General features: G+C 31.4%; 2 protein-coding genes across 3 annotated transcripts; both read left to right on the forward strand.

Annotated features, from left to right (window-relative positions):
• The first annotated feature begins 1916 nt into the window (after positions 1-1916).
• Positions 1917-4062, forward strand: LOC136216939 (major allergen Pru ar 1-like). Its single transcript, XM_066003487.1, has 2 exons — positions 1917-2160; positions 3444-4062. The coding sequence occupies exons 1-2, from the start codon at positions 1983-1985 to the stop codon at positions 3737-3739; spliced, it is 474 nt and encodes a 157-aa protein (XP_065859559.1). The 5' UTR covers positions 1917-1982; the 3' UTR covers positions 3740-4062.
• A 4651-nt stretch (positions 4063-8713) lies between these two features.
• On the forward strand, positions 8714-10602 carry LOC136216940 (major pollen allergen Bet v 1-L-like). 2 transcript variants are annotated; one of them, XM_066003488.1, is made up of 2 exons: positions 8714-8976; positions 10193-10602. In XM_066003488.1, the coding sequence occupies exons 1-2, from the start codon at positions 8793-8795 to the stop codon at positions 10480-10482; spliced, it is 474 nt and encodes a 157-aa protein (XP_065859560.1). In that variant the 5' UTR covers positions 8714-8792; the 3' UTR covers positions 10483-10602. The 2 variants fall into 2 exon arrangements, with proteins under 2 accessions (XP_065859560.1, XP_065859561.1); XM_066003489.1 differs by having other exon boundaries at positions 10199-10602.
• The last annotated feature ends 2032 nt before the right edge of the window (positions 10603-12634 follow it).

Genomic DNA, 12634 nt, shown 5'->3' on the forward strand with positions numbered 1-12634 from the left:
ACCACCATTTCATGGTGTTGTCAAAAAAATAGACATTTAGGATAATGTTGTTTTTTACCGTCAAAATGGACCATCTAGAAACTGCATAAATAAATAATAAAATGCTCTTCTTTTCCACTCACTACCCATGAAATTTGAACCAACAAAATATATAAAAAGAAAAAAAATATTTTCCTCATAATGCCAAGAACTTTTTCTTAATTCTTATTTAATTCACTTTTAATATCCTCCTAATATTAAAATATGTTAGAAGTCTAACAAATGAAGGTCAAATTGATTTGGTTAATTAGCTTAAAATTAATGTAGGTTGTTAATTTTGTCATTAACTTAATATTTTTAATTAAATTAATTTAGATGGACACATCTTAATACTAAAATTAGTATATATTAACTAATTATATAAAAATTATTCCTTACTGACATGTAAATTTACAGAACCAATAAGTCATTCTAAATAAGTTAGACAAGTTCACAAGACTGTTAGAACTTGTTTGGATGAAGTATAATTAAAATAAGGTAATGTAAAGTGAAGTAAGTGACGTGTATAAAATAAATAACTTTTGTTTTTGAATGAAAGGTAAGTTAAGTGAAGTAAGTTACATATAAAATTACTCTCGCATCCTTTCATTTATATAAATAAAAGGGATAAAATACCAAAATGGGCCTATGGTTTTTGGGTTAGTATCAATTTAGGCTCCATGTACAAAATATCACCAATATAAGCTTAACGTTTAAAAATAGGTACCAATTTAGGTCTCGATAACAGAACGAGACACGTCATTGATATTACTCCGTTAAGTTCTGTCAATTTTACGTGGAGGGAGAAATCAGAACTTAACGCAATAATATCAATGACGTGTTTAATCCGTTATCGAGACCTAAATTGGTACATTTTTTAAAATTTAGACATATATTGGTGCTATTGTGTATGAGGAGCCTAAATTGATACTTCCTCAAAAACCATAACCCTATTTTGGTATCTTATCCTTAAATAAAATAAAAGAAAAGGGCAATTTTGGAATAAAAATATATATACTATGATTCATCTCCAATTAGGGGTGTAAGGAAAATAACTCAAAATTCACCCCCACATATCCTCACTTAATATACTCTTCAATTACACCTCAAAACAAACAAGGTTACCTAATTACACTTACCCTTACATATCTTCAAATATCATCATCCAAACAATCTCTTAAAGTATAAGGGAGTGTTTTGGCTGTTCATTTTCATGCTCATGTTTGCATTTTCATTTTGAAAGAGAGAGTTTTTGTTTGGTTATTGATCTCATGTTTGCCTTTTACATCTGACAAGTAAGAGCATCTCCAACACTAACTAGCTATTTGGCTCTCTAAAATAAAATAAAATAAAATATTAGTTTAGTCAAATTTATGTTTTGCTCCAACCATGCTAGCTATTTGACTCTCTATTTAATTATTTTATCATTAAAAGTGATTAAATTAAAAAAAAAAATTAGAAAAAAGATACAAAGAAAAAAGAGAAAGAATGATTAAAAAATAGAAATAGCTAGCCAAAGAGACTAGCCAAATTTAGCTAGTGAAAATGACTAGCTATTTATTTTAGAGAGCCATGTCACATTGTTGGAGTGATCACTCTCTAAATGGCTAGCCAAATTCGACAATTTAGAGAGCCATGTCACCATATTGGAGATGCTCTAACCTTTTATAAAAATAAAGAATCACTGCTTTTTGGAAAAACAGCATTTTTTAACAGCAAACAGCAAACGTAGAATCATAAAACTATTGTCTTCATTTGTGATAAGGTTGGATATTTGGTGTACATGAGTCACTCCAAATTAACTATACATTGTTTGACCTTAATAAATGTAAGTTTCATCCTAATTCTTGCAACATATCATTATCACACACTTTCACCTATAAATACATACCTTAGCTCTTCCATTAATCTCACTCACATAATCTTATTGTCTTCATATATAATTTAGAAAAAGATTAGAAAAAATGGGAAGTAGAGTGAATGAAGTAAGTTCAGCAATTCCTCCACAAAAGCTATTCAAGATCTTCCTCCTTGATTCTCACATCACCATCCCTAAAATTCTACCCCAAACCATTAAAAGCATTGACATCATTGAAGGAGATGGAGGCCCTGGAAGCATTGTTCAGACTAATTTCGTTGAGGGTTAGTTTCTTTTTCTTTCATTTTCAATTTTCAATTATGTTTTTTTTTTTTAAATTAGTTCAAAATTGACATTTGTCGTCATTTGGTCGGTGGTTTTTTTTTATTATTATTGTTAGAACCGACTGGACATCAAATCGAATTATAATTGGATCATGGGTCATTTAGTTCAACCAAATGACTCGAATTGATTGGACTGATGACGTGATAAATAAATAACAGCATATATAATTAATTAATTTAAAATCATTTTTATAAATTATAGGCATAATACCCATTTGAGTCCCAAAACTAAAGATTCAAAATCAATTAGGATTTAAACCATCAAAATCATCAATCAGGTCAGGAACTAAGTAAAAATCATCAATTGAGTATCAATCCTAAGCAAAAACCATCGATTGAGTCCTTATCGAAAATTATTCGATTGAACAGTTTTAGAGTCTTTTCCCCAAATCCATTTTGAGCCAACACAGATATCAGTACAGTCCATATCAAATAGTCACATTTTCTGATTTTAGGATAAGATAATGACTCAATATGGACGGTTCCGGACCCAACCAACTAGTCCAGTTTGTTTGGATGTGAAGATATTGTTTTGGGTAAAATAATTTATTATTTCCTACTTTTTTACATAACACACTGTTTAGTCCCCTATTTTGAAAAATACATTATAAGGTCCATATCTCTTATCATTATTAACCCTTTGGTTCTTTTTATTTTTATTTTTTTATTTCTGACTGAATATAATTTAGCTTTCAAGACAATCATAATACAATACAGAATGACTATGTTGCTCTGTTATTTTCTGTTGTCTATTTATGCCAAATATAAAAGTTAAAAATCTAAAAAAAACAAACAGAAGGACCAGAGCGTTAATAGTGACAAAAATACGAACCTTATAACATATTTTTCAAAATGGAGGGAATAAGTTGTAAATAAATTATTTATCCTATTGTTTTTTTATATATCTCAATTTTTTGTATGTCAACACATACTAATTACTGTAATATCTAAAGTTTATTTTTAAGCAAATTAAATTTGTTAGTCAAATTGAAGGGTATTTATATTTATTTTTATAACTTTATCTATTTTTTTTTTATATATAAAGAATGAGATTTAAGTTTGAATATCAATTTAACCTATAGTTAAAATCAAATTAGTTTTAAATAACACATGGCAGTATATAATTGGTAATTATTTAAGTTGTGACACTTTTTCATATTGACACGTATCATTTTAAACTGAATTTCGGTTATTGAACTAAATGGATCAAAACATTTACGCAGGATCGGATTATAAGTATGTGAAGAACAAGGTAGAGGTAGTAGACACAGAGAAGTTGATCTACCATTACAGCACAATTGGAGGAGATCCATGGATGGAAGGTCTTGACAAAATATCTTATGAAGTTCAGATTGAAGCTCATGGTGATGGAGGATCCATATGCAAGTCTACTATTAAGTACTTCCCAATAGGAGATGCCAAAATTGACATGGACCAAATCAAGGTTGGTGAAGACCAAGCCATGGCTATGTTTAAGGTTGTTGAGTCCCACATCTTGGCTAACCCTGATGCTTACTAATTAACCAACCATGTTAACTTCTTGGGTGCATTTCATGGCCTAATCTATAGTTTTTATTCAAATAAGGATTTGGGCTTTGTGGGTGTGTTTTCTTGTTTTGTAATACTTGATTTTGAGTGAATTAGGGGTGTACGAGGGTCCGTTTGTAACCCTGGACCGTCGGAAATGTGGAAGTGATGGTTCTAGACGGTCCTCCACCTGAAATTAAAGAGGGTTTGTGGGTGCTGTAATTGCATTTTCAGATTCGAGATCCTAGCTCCGCTAACGGAGTTAATGTATAAGCTTATGAAATACGTAATAAAGTTTCTTAGAATTCTGATTAATTTCTCGTTTATTTAGGTGGTTGGTCTTTCCAAGCTTTATTTGGATTTCACACTTTTATGAACGTTTATTCGGTGGATATTTATTATGTGATTCTTATAAATAAAAGATTTATCTCATTGTAAAAAGTACTTTAAATGAAAAGAATTATCTTATGTATCAAATTACACACTACAAGAAAATAATAGATCACAAACGGCAATGTTCGTTGGAGATGCTACCGGTGGATCTCAATCCGCTGGTAAAAGGCTCGTAGGAGCAACATACTGAATACGGTTTTCTATTCCGTCGGAAATTAATACCAACCCAACTTAGTCAAAAAATTCTAAATATCGACCAACTATTTTGACCGAAGTTTGGCCAGTGATTATTTCCGACAAACATTTCTTACCAATGTGTCCGTTTGTGATTAGTTCTGGAAATAAAAAAAATTAGTTAATTTATTTGAATTGAAGGGACCTTTTTGAGAGAACCTGTCCTCATTAAGCGAGTTGACTTATTGTGTTGCTCATAATCTTGTCGAATTTTGTTCGTTTTATTTGGATTTTGCAGTTTTATGAATGTGTATTCAGACTTTCATTATGTAATTATTATAAAAAAGTCTTAACTTATTAAAAAAATATTTCAAATGAAGAGAATTATTTTACAATCCCTTTACATTAATAATAATAAAACAGTAATTTCATTGTAATTAATGGTTTAAATATCAATTTGATCAAAGATGAAAACATAAATTATATCATTTTATAGCATTAGAAATAACATTATTCTTACTCGATAATGATATTTTGTACCTTATTTCAAATATTAATATATCAAATTGTATCATAAAATTAAATAACGAGCCAACTAACCTAATTTAGTTCACAAAGTCGCAAAAAAGTTCAATAGAATTCCTATTCCATGAAATAAAGATATGTATACACATGTACATGGTATCGTATCGTATAGACCTCATTTTTTTTCTCGATTCTTATCATTTATTCTACATATATTGAATGAAAAATATATATATAAAAAAAAACTCAATTTTTTTTGTCGAGTTTAAAGATATTCTATTTTTAAACTTATTTTGAATTGCGAAACATTTATTTTATGAACCAATTGATATGTAACTAATTATAAAATTGCTCTTTAACTCATAACGATAATCCATAATCCTTAAGATTAAGGTTCAAAATGGAGATTTTTTTTTTGAGATTGGACGTGGTTTAATTCTCAGCAGCCCTTCCTAATTGGCAGTTATATATCAGTGGGCTGTGGGCCCATAATACGGCCCAATCCTTTAGAAACTTCAGAAATAATGATCAATATAAATAATAACAATTTATAAAAAAAAATGATAATAATTATATGATAATATTTACTAATTTTGTTTATGCTTATGGAAAAAAATAATTTATTGTGTCAGGTCATCAAATTAAAACATATATATCATATATTTGTTCACGAGAAATATTATTTATATTTTTTAATATTTAAAACTCCAATAAAAAAATTAAGATCTTGAATAATTTAAAAATAAAAAAACACTGATTCATCCTTAAAAATTACATCAGAAAACTAATCAGATATTAATAATGAAATAAAATCACTAATATTAGAATGTGCGTGCTGAGCAACTTAGTGGATTGCACCATTCACTATACGAGGTATATAAAAGAAACTTTAAAATCTGAATGTTATTGAACAATAGATTTGTAATATTGTATTAAAGTTCGAAATTCAGAAAGATCAATAGAATCAGAGTAAATTTTGTCCACTACCGTCTTAATCCGTCACAAGCTCTACTTTCCTGAAATTCTGAGCTACCATCCATAAGAGACTCGTCCTCATAGCCAAAGCTTCAATTATACGCGATTCTTTCATCCCCTCAATCAAACTGCTACTGCACCAAAGAAAAGCGCCCTCCTCATTACAACCCATAGTCCACACTTTCCCTCCTTAATAAATAACGCCCCATCTATATTACATTTGAGGTAACCCCTTCTTGGCGGTCGCTATGAATGCACCGACTGCTCCACCCCTCGTTTGACTTTAGGAACTGCACGGTATGCCACCCAATCCCTAAAAGCATCCCTCGTGTTATTGATTAAACCCTAGTCTTTATAATTTTTATTAACTAAACCCATAATCTTTAATTTTTTACATGCATTTAGCTTTCACCAATAGTTTATTTAACAGAACCGTTAGTGAAGAGCTTAATATGCATGAAATTAAAGTTCAAGGATTTAATATGGAAAAATAAATGATCAAAGGTCCAATCCTTAAAACCATAAAAGTTTAAAAGGTTAATTATGTGTTTAACCTTTTGTAAATTATTTATCAAATATAAATGACATGTTACTTGATATAATACAAAATGACATCATGTTGATGACGCCATGATCACCCTTTTCTGGGATAAAAAGGCCACAAAAAAGAGTGATGTCAAAGCCCATGATTGGATGACGGTCCAAGCCCAGTCGCAAAAAAGCTAGTCCAATCTAGATCTGTCCATGGGTCCAGGTACATGACCGACCCGCCTAGTCCCGTATCTCTTGGACTGGGCTTGGATAATAAAAATTGTTCATAGACCCAGTCCGGTCCAGGCCCGTTAAAGCCCGCCTGCTTTTTGGACGGGCTTAGGATTAATAAAAATAACACGGGCTGGCCCAGCCCGGCCCACCTATTAATATGAATTAATAAATGTATATATTTATATATTAAATATTTATTTTTAAGTATAATATTTATTTTTTATAATTAACAATTTTATATATATATTTACATGTGCTTATATGGGTTGGGCTTGGGATTTGATTTTTAAGCCCGAGCCCAACCCGATCCAAACCCGTCTAAATTAATAGTAGACTGGGCTGTGCTTGGATTGAACATTTTTACCTAAAAACTTGATAGGTCCGGCTCGAGCCCGGCCCAGCCCGGCCTATGGACAGGTCTAGTCCAAGCTCATAGCCAATACGTGCGGTTTTGGGATCCAATACTGAAGAGATGCTTCCAGAATCCTACGAGATAAAAGATTTCTCACAGGATTCAGACTCCTTAAGAAATTAGGAATCCTAAATTCATAAGGATTCCTAATAAGATGACACTCTTAATCTAATCGAAACACTATAAATAGACAGATATAAGTACAAGGTTCGGTACATTAACTACTATCTCAAAACTTATTCTTTTCCTTTTATTTGATCCTAAATTACAATCTGATTTAAGCATCGGAATGAGTTTGCTGAACTCCGATTCCATCTCACCTACTTCTGTTTTGTAGAAGCGACATCAGACCATAGGAGCTAACAAGTTATCACTACTAATTATACATTATCTTCTCAACCGCCACCAAAAAAGTGTATAGATATGAAATTAATTTTATTATATACTATTATGTTCTCAAAAGCCACCACTCTAGAAGTTGTACATTTATGAAATTAATCAATAAATATTTATTTCTAACTATAAATTTTCCCAAAAGGCTTATGAATTCAAACATCTATATCCGGTTTCATAAATCTCTCAAAAAAGAACAAATACCAGAAAGTCAATGTTACACATCAATTTTGGATTACTATGACTAATAAAGGGACCCCTTTTACAGTTTGGGATAAAATAATTAATGGCTCTCAAGAAAATCTTCCAACGTCAATAATTTTTCAATAAATCATATTCAATTCAAGCCTTCTTGACCCAAATACATATTCATTTTGTTGGTCCAAATCCAGGCTAAAAATTATTGAAGGTGATTGAAATTTAGGGTCTGTAAAATCATTTTATTTGGCTAAATTAGGAAGAAAATCTAATGTTTCCGTTTCAGTATCCCTTTCCATGTCAGTCTCATAAAAAGTGGTCCCTTTTTATGGTGTGAGTCCTCCTGGCTTACAAAATATATTATTTTAATTAAATGAGTACTACTTTTTGTGAAAGAGACGTGGAAAAGAACACTGAAATTGGGACAACATATTTTCTTCCGCTAAATTCGTCGAACATGTTTGGTTTTTATAGTTGATGTGATAGTAAAGTGGCAGCCACGTACGTGTCGTACGGAACATCCTAACTACAAAAAAGTTCAAAAACCCACGTAATTATATAACGTGACACTTAGTTCGCATATAATTGATTACCTTTTGTGCTACATGTGCATTCCGGTAAGTTTTAATAAATACATTGTTTAGAATAAGTTTCATAAGAAAATATAAAATTCAATGATTTTATTAAAAAAAAATGAATCTCACTAATGTTTATGAAACAAAATCGACGGTGTAACTTTAAACCCACAGTTATTTATGATAATTTTTTCCACAGCTTAATCATAGCTAAGACTTCATATCTTTCAATGTTGATGCGTTTAGTAGAAACCGAAACTGAAACCGAACTAGAAGGTGAGGATGTTTGGTTGCTCAATTTTCTACTCATATTTATCCTTTCACTGTGAAAAAAAGAGTTTTAGTTATTTGGTTAGAGATCTCCAATTTGCATTTTATACTTGAAAAACAGTTTTTTTTTACAAAAGTAGAAAATCTTTTTAAAAAAACAAGTTTTTTCCAACAGCAAACAAGCAAACAGTAGATAAACCAAACGAACCAAGTTAAGTATGGCATTTTGGTAAAAAACTCAAGTTCATTTGATAATCCAATTCTATAAATACCATCCTTTAACTCTTTCATTTCTCCACAACTACAATTCATTTCCATACCCTCATTTCTTCAATCCTTAACATCAAATCCCATTAATTAGAACCATGGCTGGTGTTTTGACAATTCATAGAGATATTATAACTGCAGTTCCCGTAGCCACCATGTTCAAGGTTTTCGTCCTTGAATCAGATAAATTTATCCCCAAAATTATCCCTCAAATCACCATTGAAGTTCTCGAAGGTAATGGAGGCCCTGGAACCATCAAGAAGACCTCCTTTGCTGCTGAAGGTAATTTCTTATTTTCATTTCTGTCAGTAGAGAAACATCTTTAAAAAAATTATTTAGTGTACTGGTAAGTTTTGTGGTGAAGCGGTTAGCCTGTTGGTTAAGAGCTTACGAGGGGTGTAGATAGGGAGGCTTGGGGTCCGGGTCCCTCCGGCTGCCGGAACCACCTTGACCTCGGGTAGTTTCGGTCCCTCCTGTCTCAAAAAAAAAAAAAAAAAGTCGGGTGTTGAATTAGCCTCCCAAAATGGTCAATTACGTGTTAGGTTTGTCCAAAATTCAAAATTTTAATATTTTTGGGCCTATTAGGTACTCTCTAAATCCAAATTTCTATTTTTTTTTTTGGGTCTATTAAGCATTTATAAATTCAAATTTCTAATTGTTTTTGCATGTTAGACCTTGCTAAATCCAAATGGGTCAAATACATGAATATCATAAGTAGGGATAAAATTAAAAGTAAATCATATCACCAAATTTAATTCTTAATATGTCATTACTTTCTATATATTATGATTTCATACCATAGTTTAAAAATTCTAGACTCTAATTCATAAATCATAAACCCTATAAAATATATTCTACACTTCTAATTTATAAATTATAATCTTTAAAATATATTAGACGTATTGATTTTACTGGTTTGACTTAAGAAAAAATTATGACTTGACATAGTTGTAAATAGTTTTTAAAAGATGAATTTCTGTGTAATTTTCCCAATCCAAATTTCTAATTATTTTTGGTCTTTTAGGCCTTGCTAAATCCAAATTTCTAATTTTTTTTAGCGAAATCCAAATTATTAATTTATTTTGGCCTGGTAGGCCCTGTGAAATCAAATTTTTTAATTTTTTTACCTGTTCAGTCCTTCCAAAATCCAATTTTGAGAAATTATACATTAATACTTAAACATTGGTTCTTGATCATTCAAATTAAAACATGCATATATATAAAATTGAGCAAGTTCGATTTGGCAATTTTTTTTATTGTTTTTTTATTATTTTTTTTGCGAGCGCACGTGTAAAATCGCCCCCCAACCCAGTAATCATGTATTCGCTACTAAAACTTATCTATAACTGTTGAGGTCATGAGTTCGAATCACATTGGATTGAAGTGGTTAAAGATTTTTCTTTATCTTTAACGTAATTTTCCTTTATTTAATGTAAATTCACAATTTTCGTTTTTTTTCTTTAAAAATATGTTTATAAAGTCCTACTTGAAAACGCAGGAGCAGAGTTTAAGTATATAAAGACAAGAATAGAATCAACAGACACAGAGAATTTGAAGCACAGTTATAGTGTGATAGGAGGAGAGCCATGGATGGAAACACTTGATAAGGTTACTCATGAATTTGAAATGGTGAGTTTGGATGGAGAAACCATTGTTAAGTGCAAGAGCTTGTATTTCGCAAAGGATAATTCGGAGGTTGATGAAGACATTATTATGACTGCTGCTGATAAGGCTATGGAAGTTTTCAAGGCCATTGAAGCTTATATCTTGGCTAATCCTGATGTCTGAATTTAATTAAATGAATTTTATGTTTTGATTATGTTTTTGTTTGAATAATGGGGTGTTAAATTATAGGATTAACTGCCTTAGTTTGGTTTTTAAATAAAAGTTTATAGTTTGTGTTGGAAATTGATTATTATATATACCATTTTGTTATAAGAAAGTTGGCCAAATTTAGTGGGTGTTTGTTTAAACTTTTTGGGAAAGCGTTTAGCATTTGGTTAGTTTTATATAACCGCAACGTCTAGCGTTTCATTTTTGGAGCTTTTCCAAAAATGGTTATATTATTCCTCAATTAATTAAAAATTGCGATTTTCGACCCTTAGAGGTACACTACATGGGTAGGCTATCGCGTGATTTCGATATATCAATAGGGGCCTTAGAAAGAGGATCTTAGGTAGACGGCTGGAGTCATCCCAATTGCTTTAGCGGGTGTTGTTTGTATTTATTTGTTATTGACAAAATTATCCTTTTTATTTCCACAAAATATTTTTAAAACATGTCCATATTGAACATTTTAAATACTAACATCAACATTTTAATATAATTTTACCAAACACTAATAATTAAACAGCTAATAACAAACAGCTAACAACAACATCAAATAGCTTACTGTAATCACAAACACAATAACAACTAGTAGCTAACAGTTGAACCAAACATGCAATTAATCTTAGGGGGTGTTTGTTTAGATTAATTTAGACTATGGAATGAGAATATGAATGAATTATTCCCTTTACTAATGTTTGGTTAAACAAATATGACCAGAGAATGAGAATCCCATTACCCAAGTTATGGAAATCATTGTTTCCCCCTCCTTTCCATATTAATCAAATTCCATTCCCATTCCTATTTATTTATAAAAGGAAAAAAAATGGGATAATTACTAATCTGACCCAATCAAGGATCCCAATTTACATATCTAACCCACCTTGCCTCCAAGTTACCAAATTAGACACTTTCACCCATTTTGGACAAAACTACCCTTATTCTTATATAACAACCATCTCCTCTTTCCCTTTCATTTACTTTCACATTCCCACATCAAAATTCATCAACTCAACCCAAGATCTAAGCACATTCATACCCCATTCAAGTTCATGTAAGTATCATTTCTTCATTTTTCATACACATTACTAGAAATACACAGTTGGTATTCGAATGCATTTGCTTGAATCTTGACATTTTCCGATTCCGCCATTGTCGCTCGATGTGTCGCATTCTGGTGCTCAAATGCGACACAGAGAATCAAATGCGACAAGGATTCACATATAGCTTGTCGCATTCAGAGCCATGTCGCATTTGATGTAGCATGTCACATTTAGCGGTCGCATTTTAATATAGCATGTCGCATTTGCGGTCGCATTTGATATAGAATGTCGCATTAGATGTCGTATTTGAGTTGCATTTTGATATAACTTGTCGCATTTGAGTCGCATTTACATATGAATTGGCTTTATTATGTTTTGATCACATGTTCATTTTACTAAATGTAGAAGTATGTCAACCAAAGAGAGGTGTACGTGTTTTTTGTCTTGGAACGGACTGTGGACCACAGAGGGAACTGTGATGACATACGTGGGTGGTAAAGCGAAATTGTTGGTTTTGCCAACAGAGATTGACTTGCAAAAGTTGAAAGAGAAAGTTTATGGTGCACTTCGCGTTGATTCAACTCGTATGATCTCCAAATGTCCATGCAGGTGACATATGGTCCAAATAAACTACGTGGTGGGATAGCACATATTGATGACGATGAAGATGTCATGGGATTCATAGAGTATTGCCGAATGAATCCGACCGATTTGATTCCATTGTATGTTACTCTAAACATGCGAACAATACAAGCTTCAGCATTGCGACCTAACAAGGATGGACATGTTGGTCAAAGCAAACCAACGGAAGTAGTAAGTAATGATCTCACCATCGAAATGGATGCTCCTATACATGGTAAGGATGATAACGATGGTGGAAATGGTATCGATTATCATAACTACAATAATGATGATTATCTGAATAATGATAATCATGATCATTATGATGAGCATTATGATAATGATTATTGTTACGATAATGGTAACAATGTGGAAAATGAAGATATCACTCGGAATGAAATTCCTGTTAAAAGTGTTCATGAAACAGCTAAGCAATCTGAATGCATCCA

This window comes from Euphorbia lathyris, chromosome 2 (genome assembly GCF_963576675.1).
Source record: "Euphorbia lathyris chromosome 2, ddEupLath1.1, whole genome shotgun sequence".
In the NCBI taxonomy this organism is placed as follows: Eukaryota; Viridiplantae; Streptophyta; class Magnoliopsida; order Malpighiales; family Euphorbiaceae; genus Euphorbia; species Euphorbia lathyris.

Excerpts from the sequence above, each read along its gene's own strand:
- LOC136216940 (XM_066003488.1), top strand. The coding sequence starts at position 8,793 with ATGGCTGGTGTTTTGACAATTCATAGAGATATTATAACTGCAGTTCCC. Across the intron at positions 8,977-10,192 it reads GACCTCCTTTGCTGCTGAAG|GAGCAGAGTTTAAGTATATA; the intron begins GTAATTTCTTAT and ends TTGAAAACGCAG.
- LOC136216939 (XM_066003487.1), top strand. The coding sequence starts at position 1,983 with ATGGGAAGTAGAGTGAATGAAGTAAGTTCAGCAATTCCTCCACAAAAG. Across the intron at positions 2,161-3,443 it reads TCAGACTAATTTCGTTGAGG|GATCGGATTATAAGTATGTG; the intron begins GTTAGTTTCTTT and ends ACATTTACGCAG.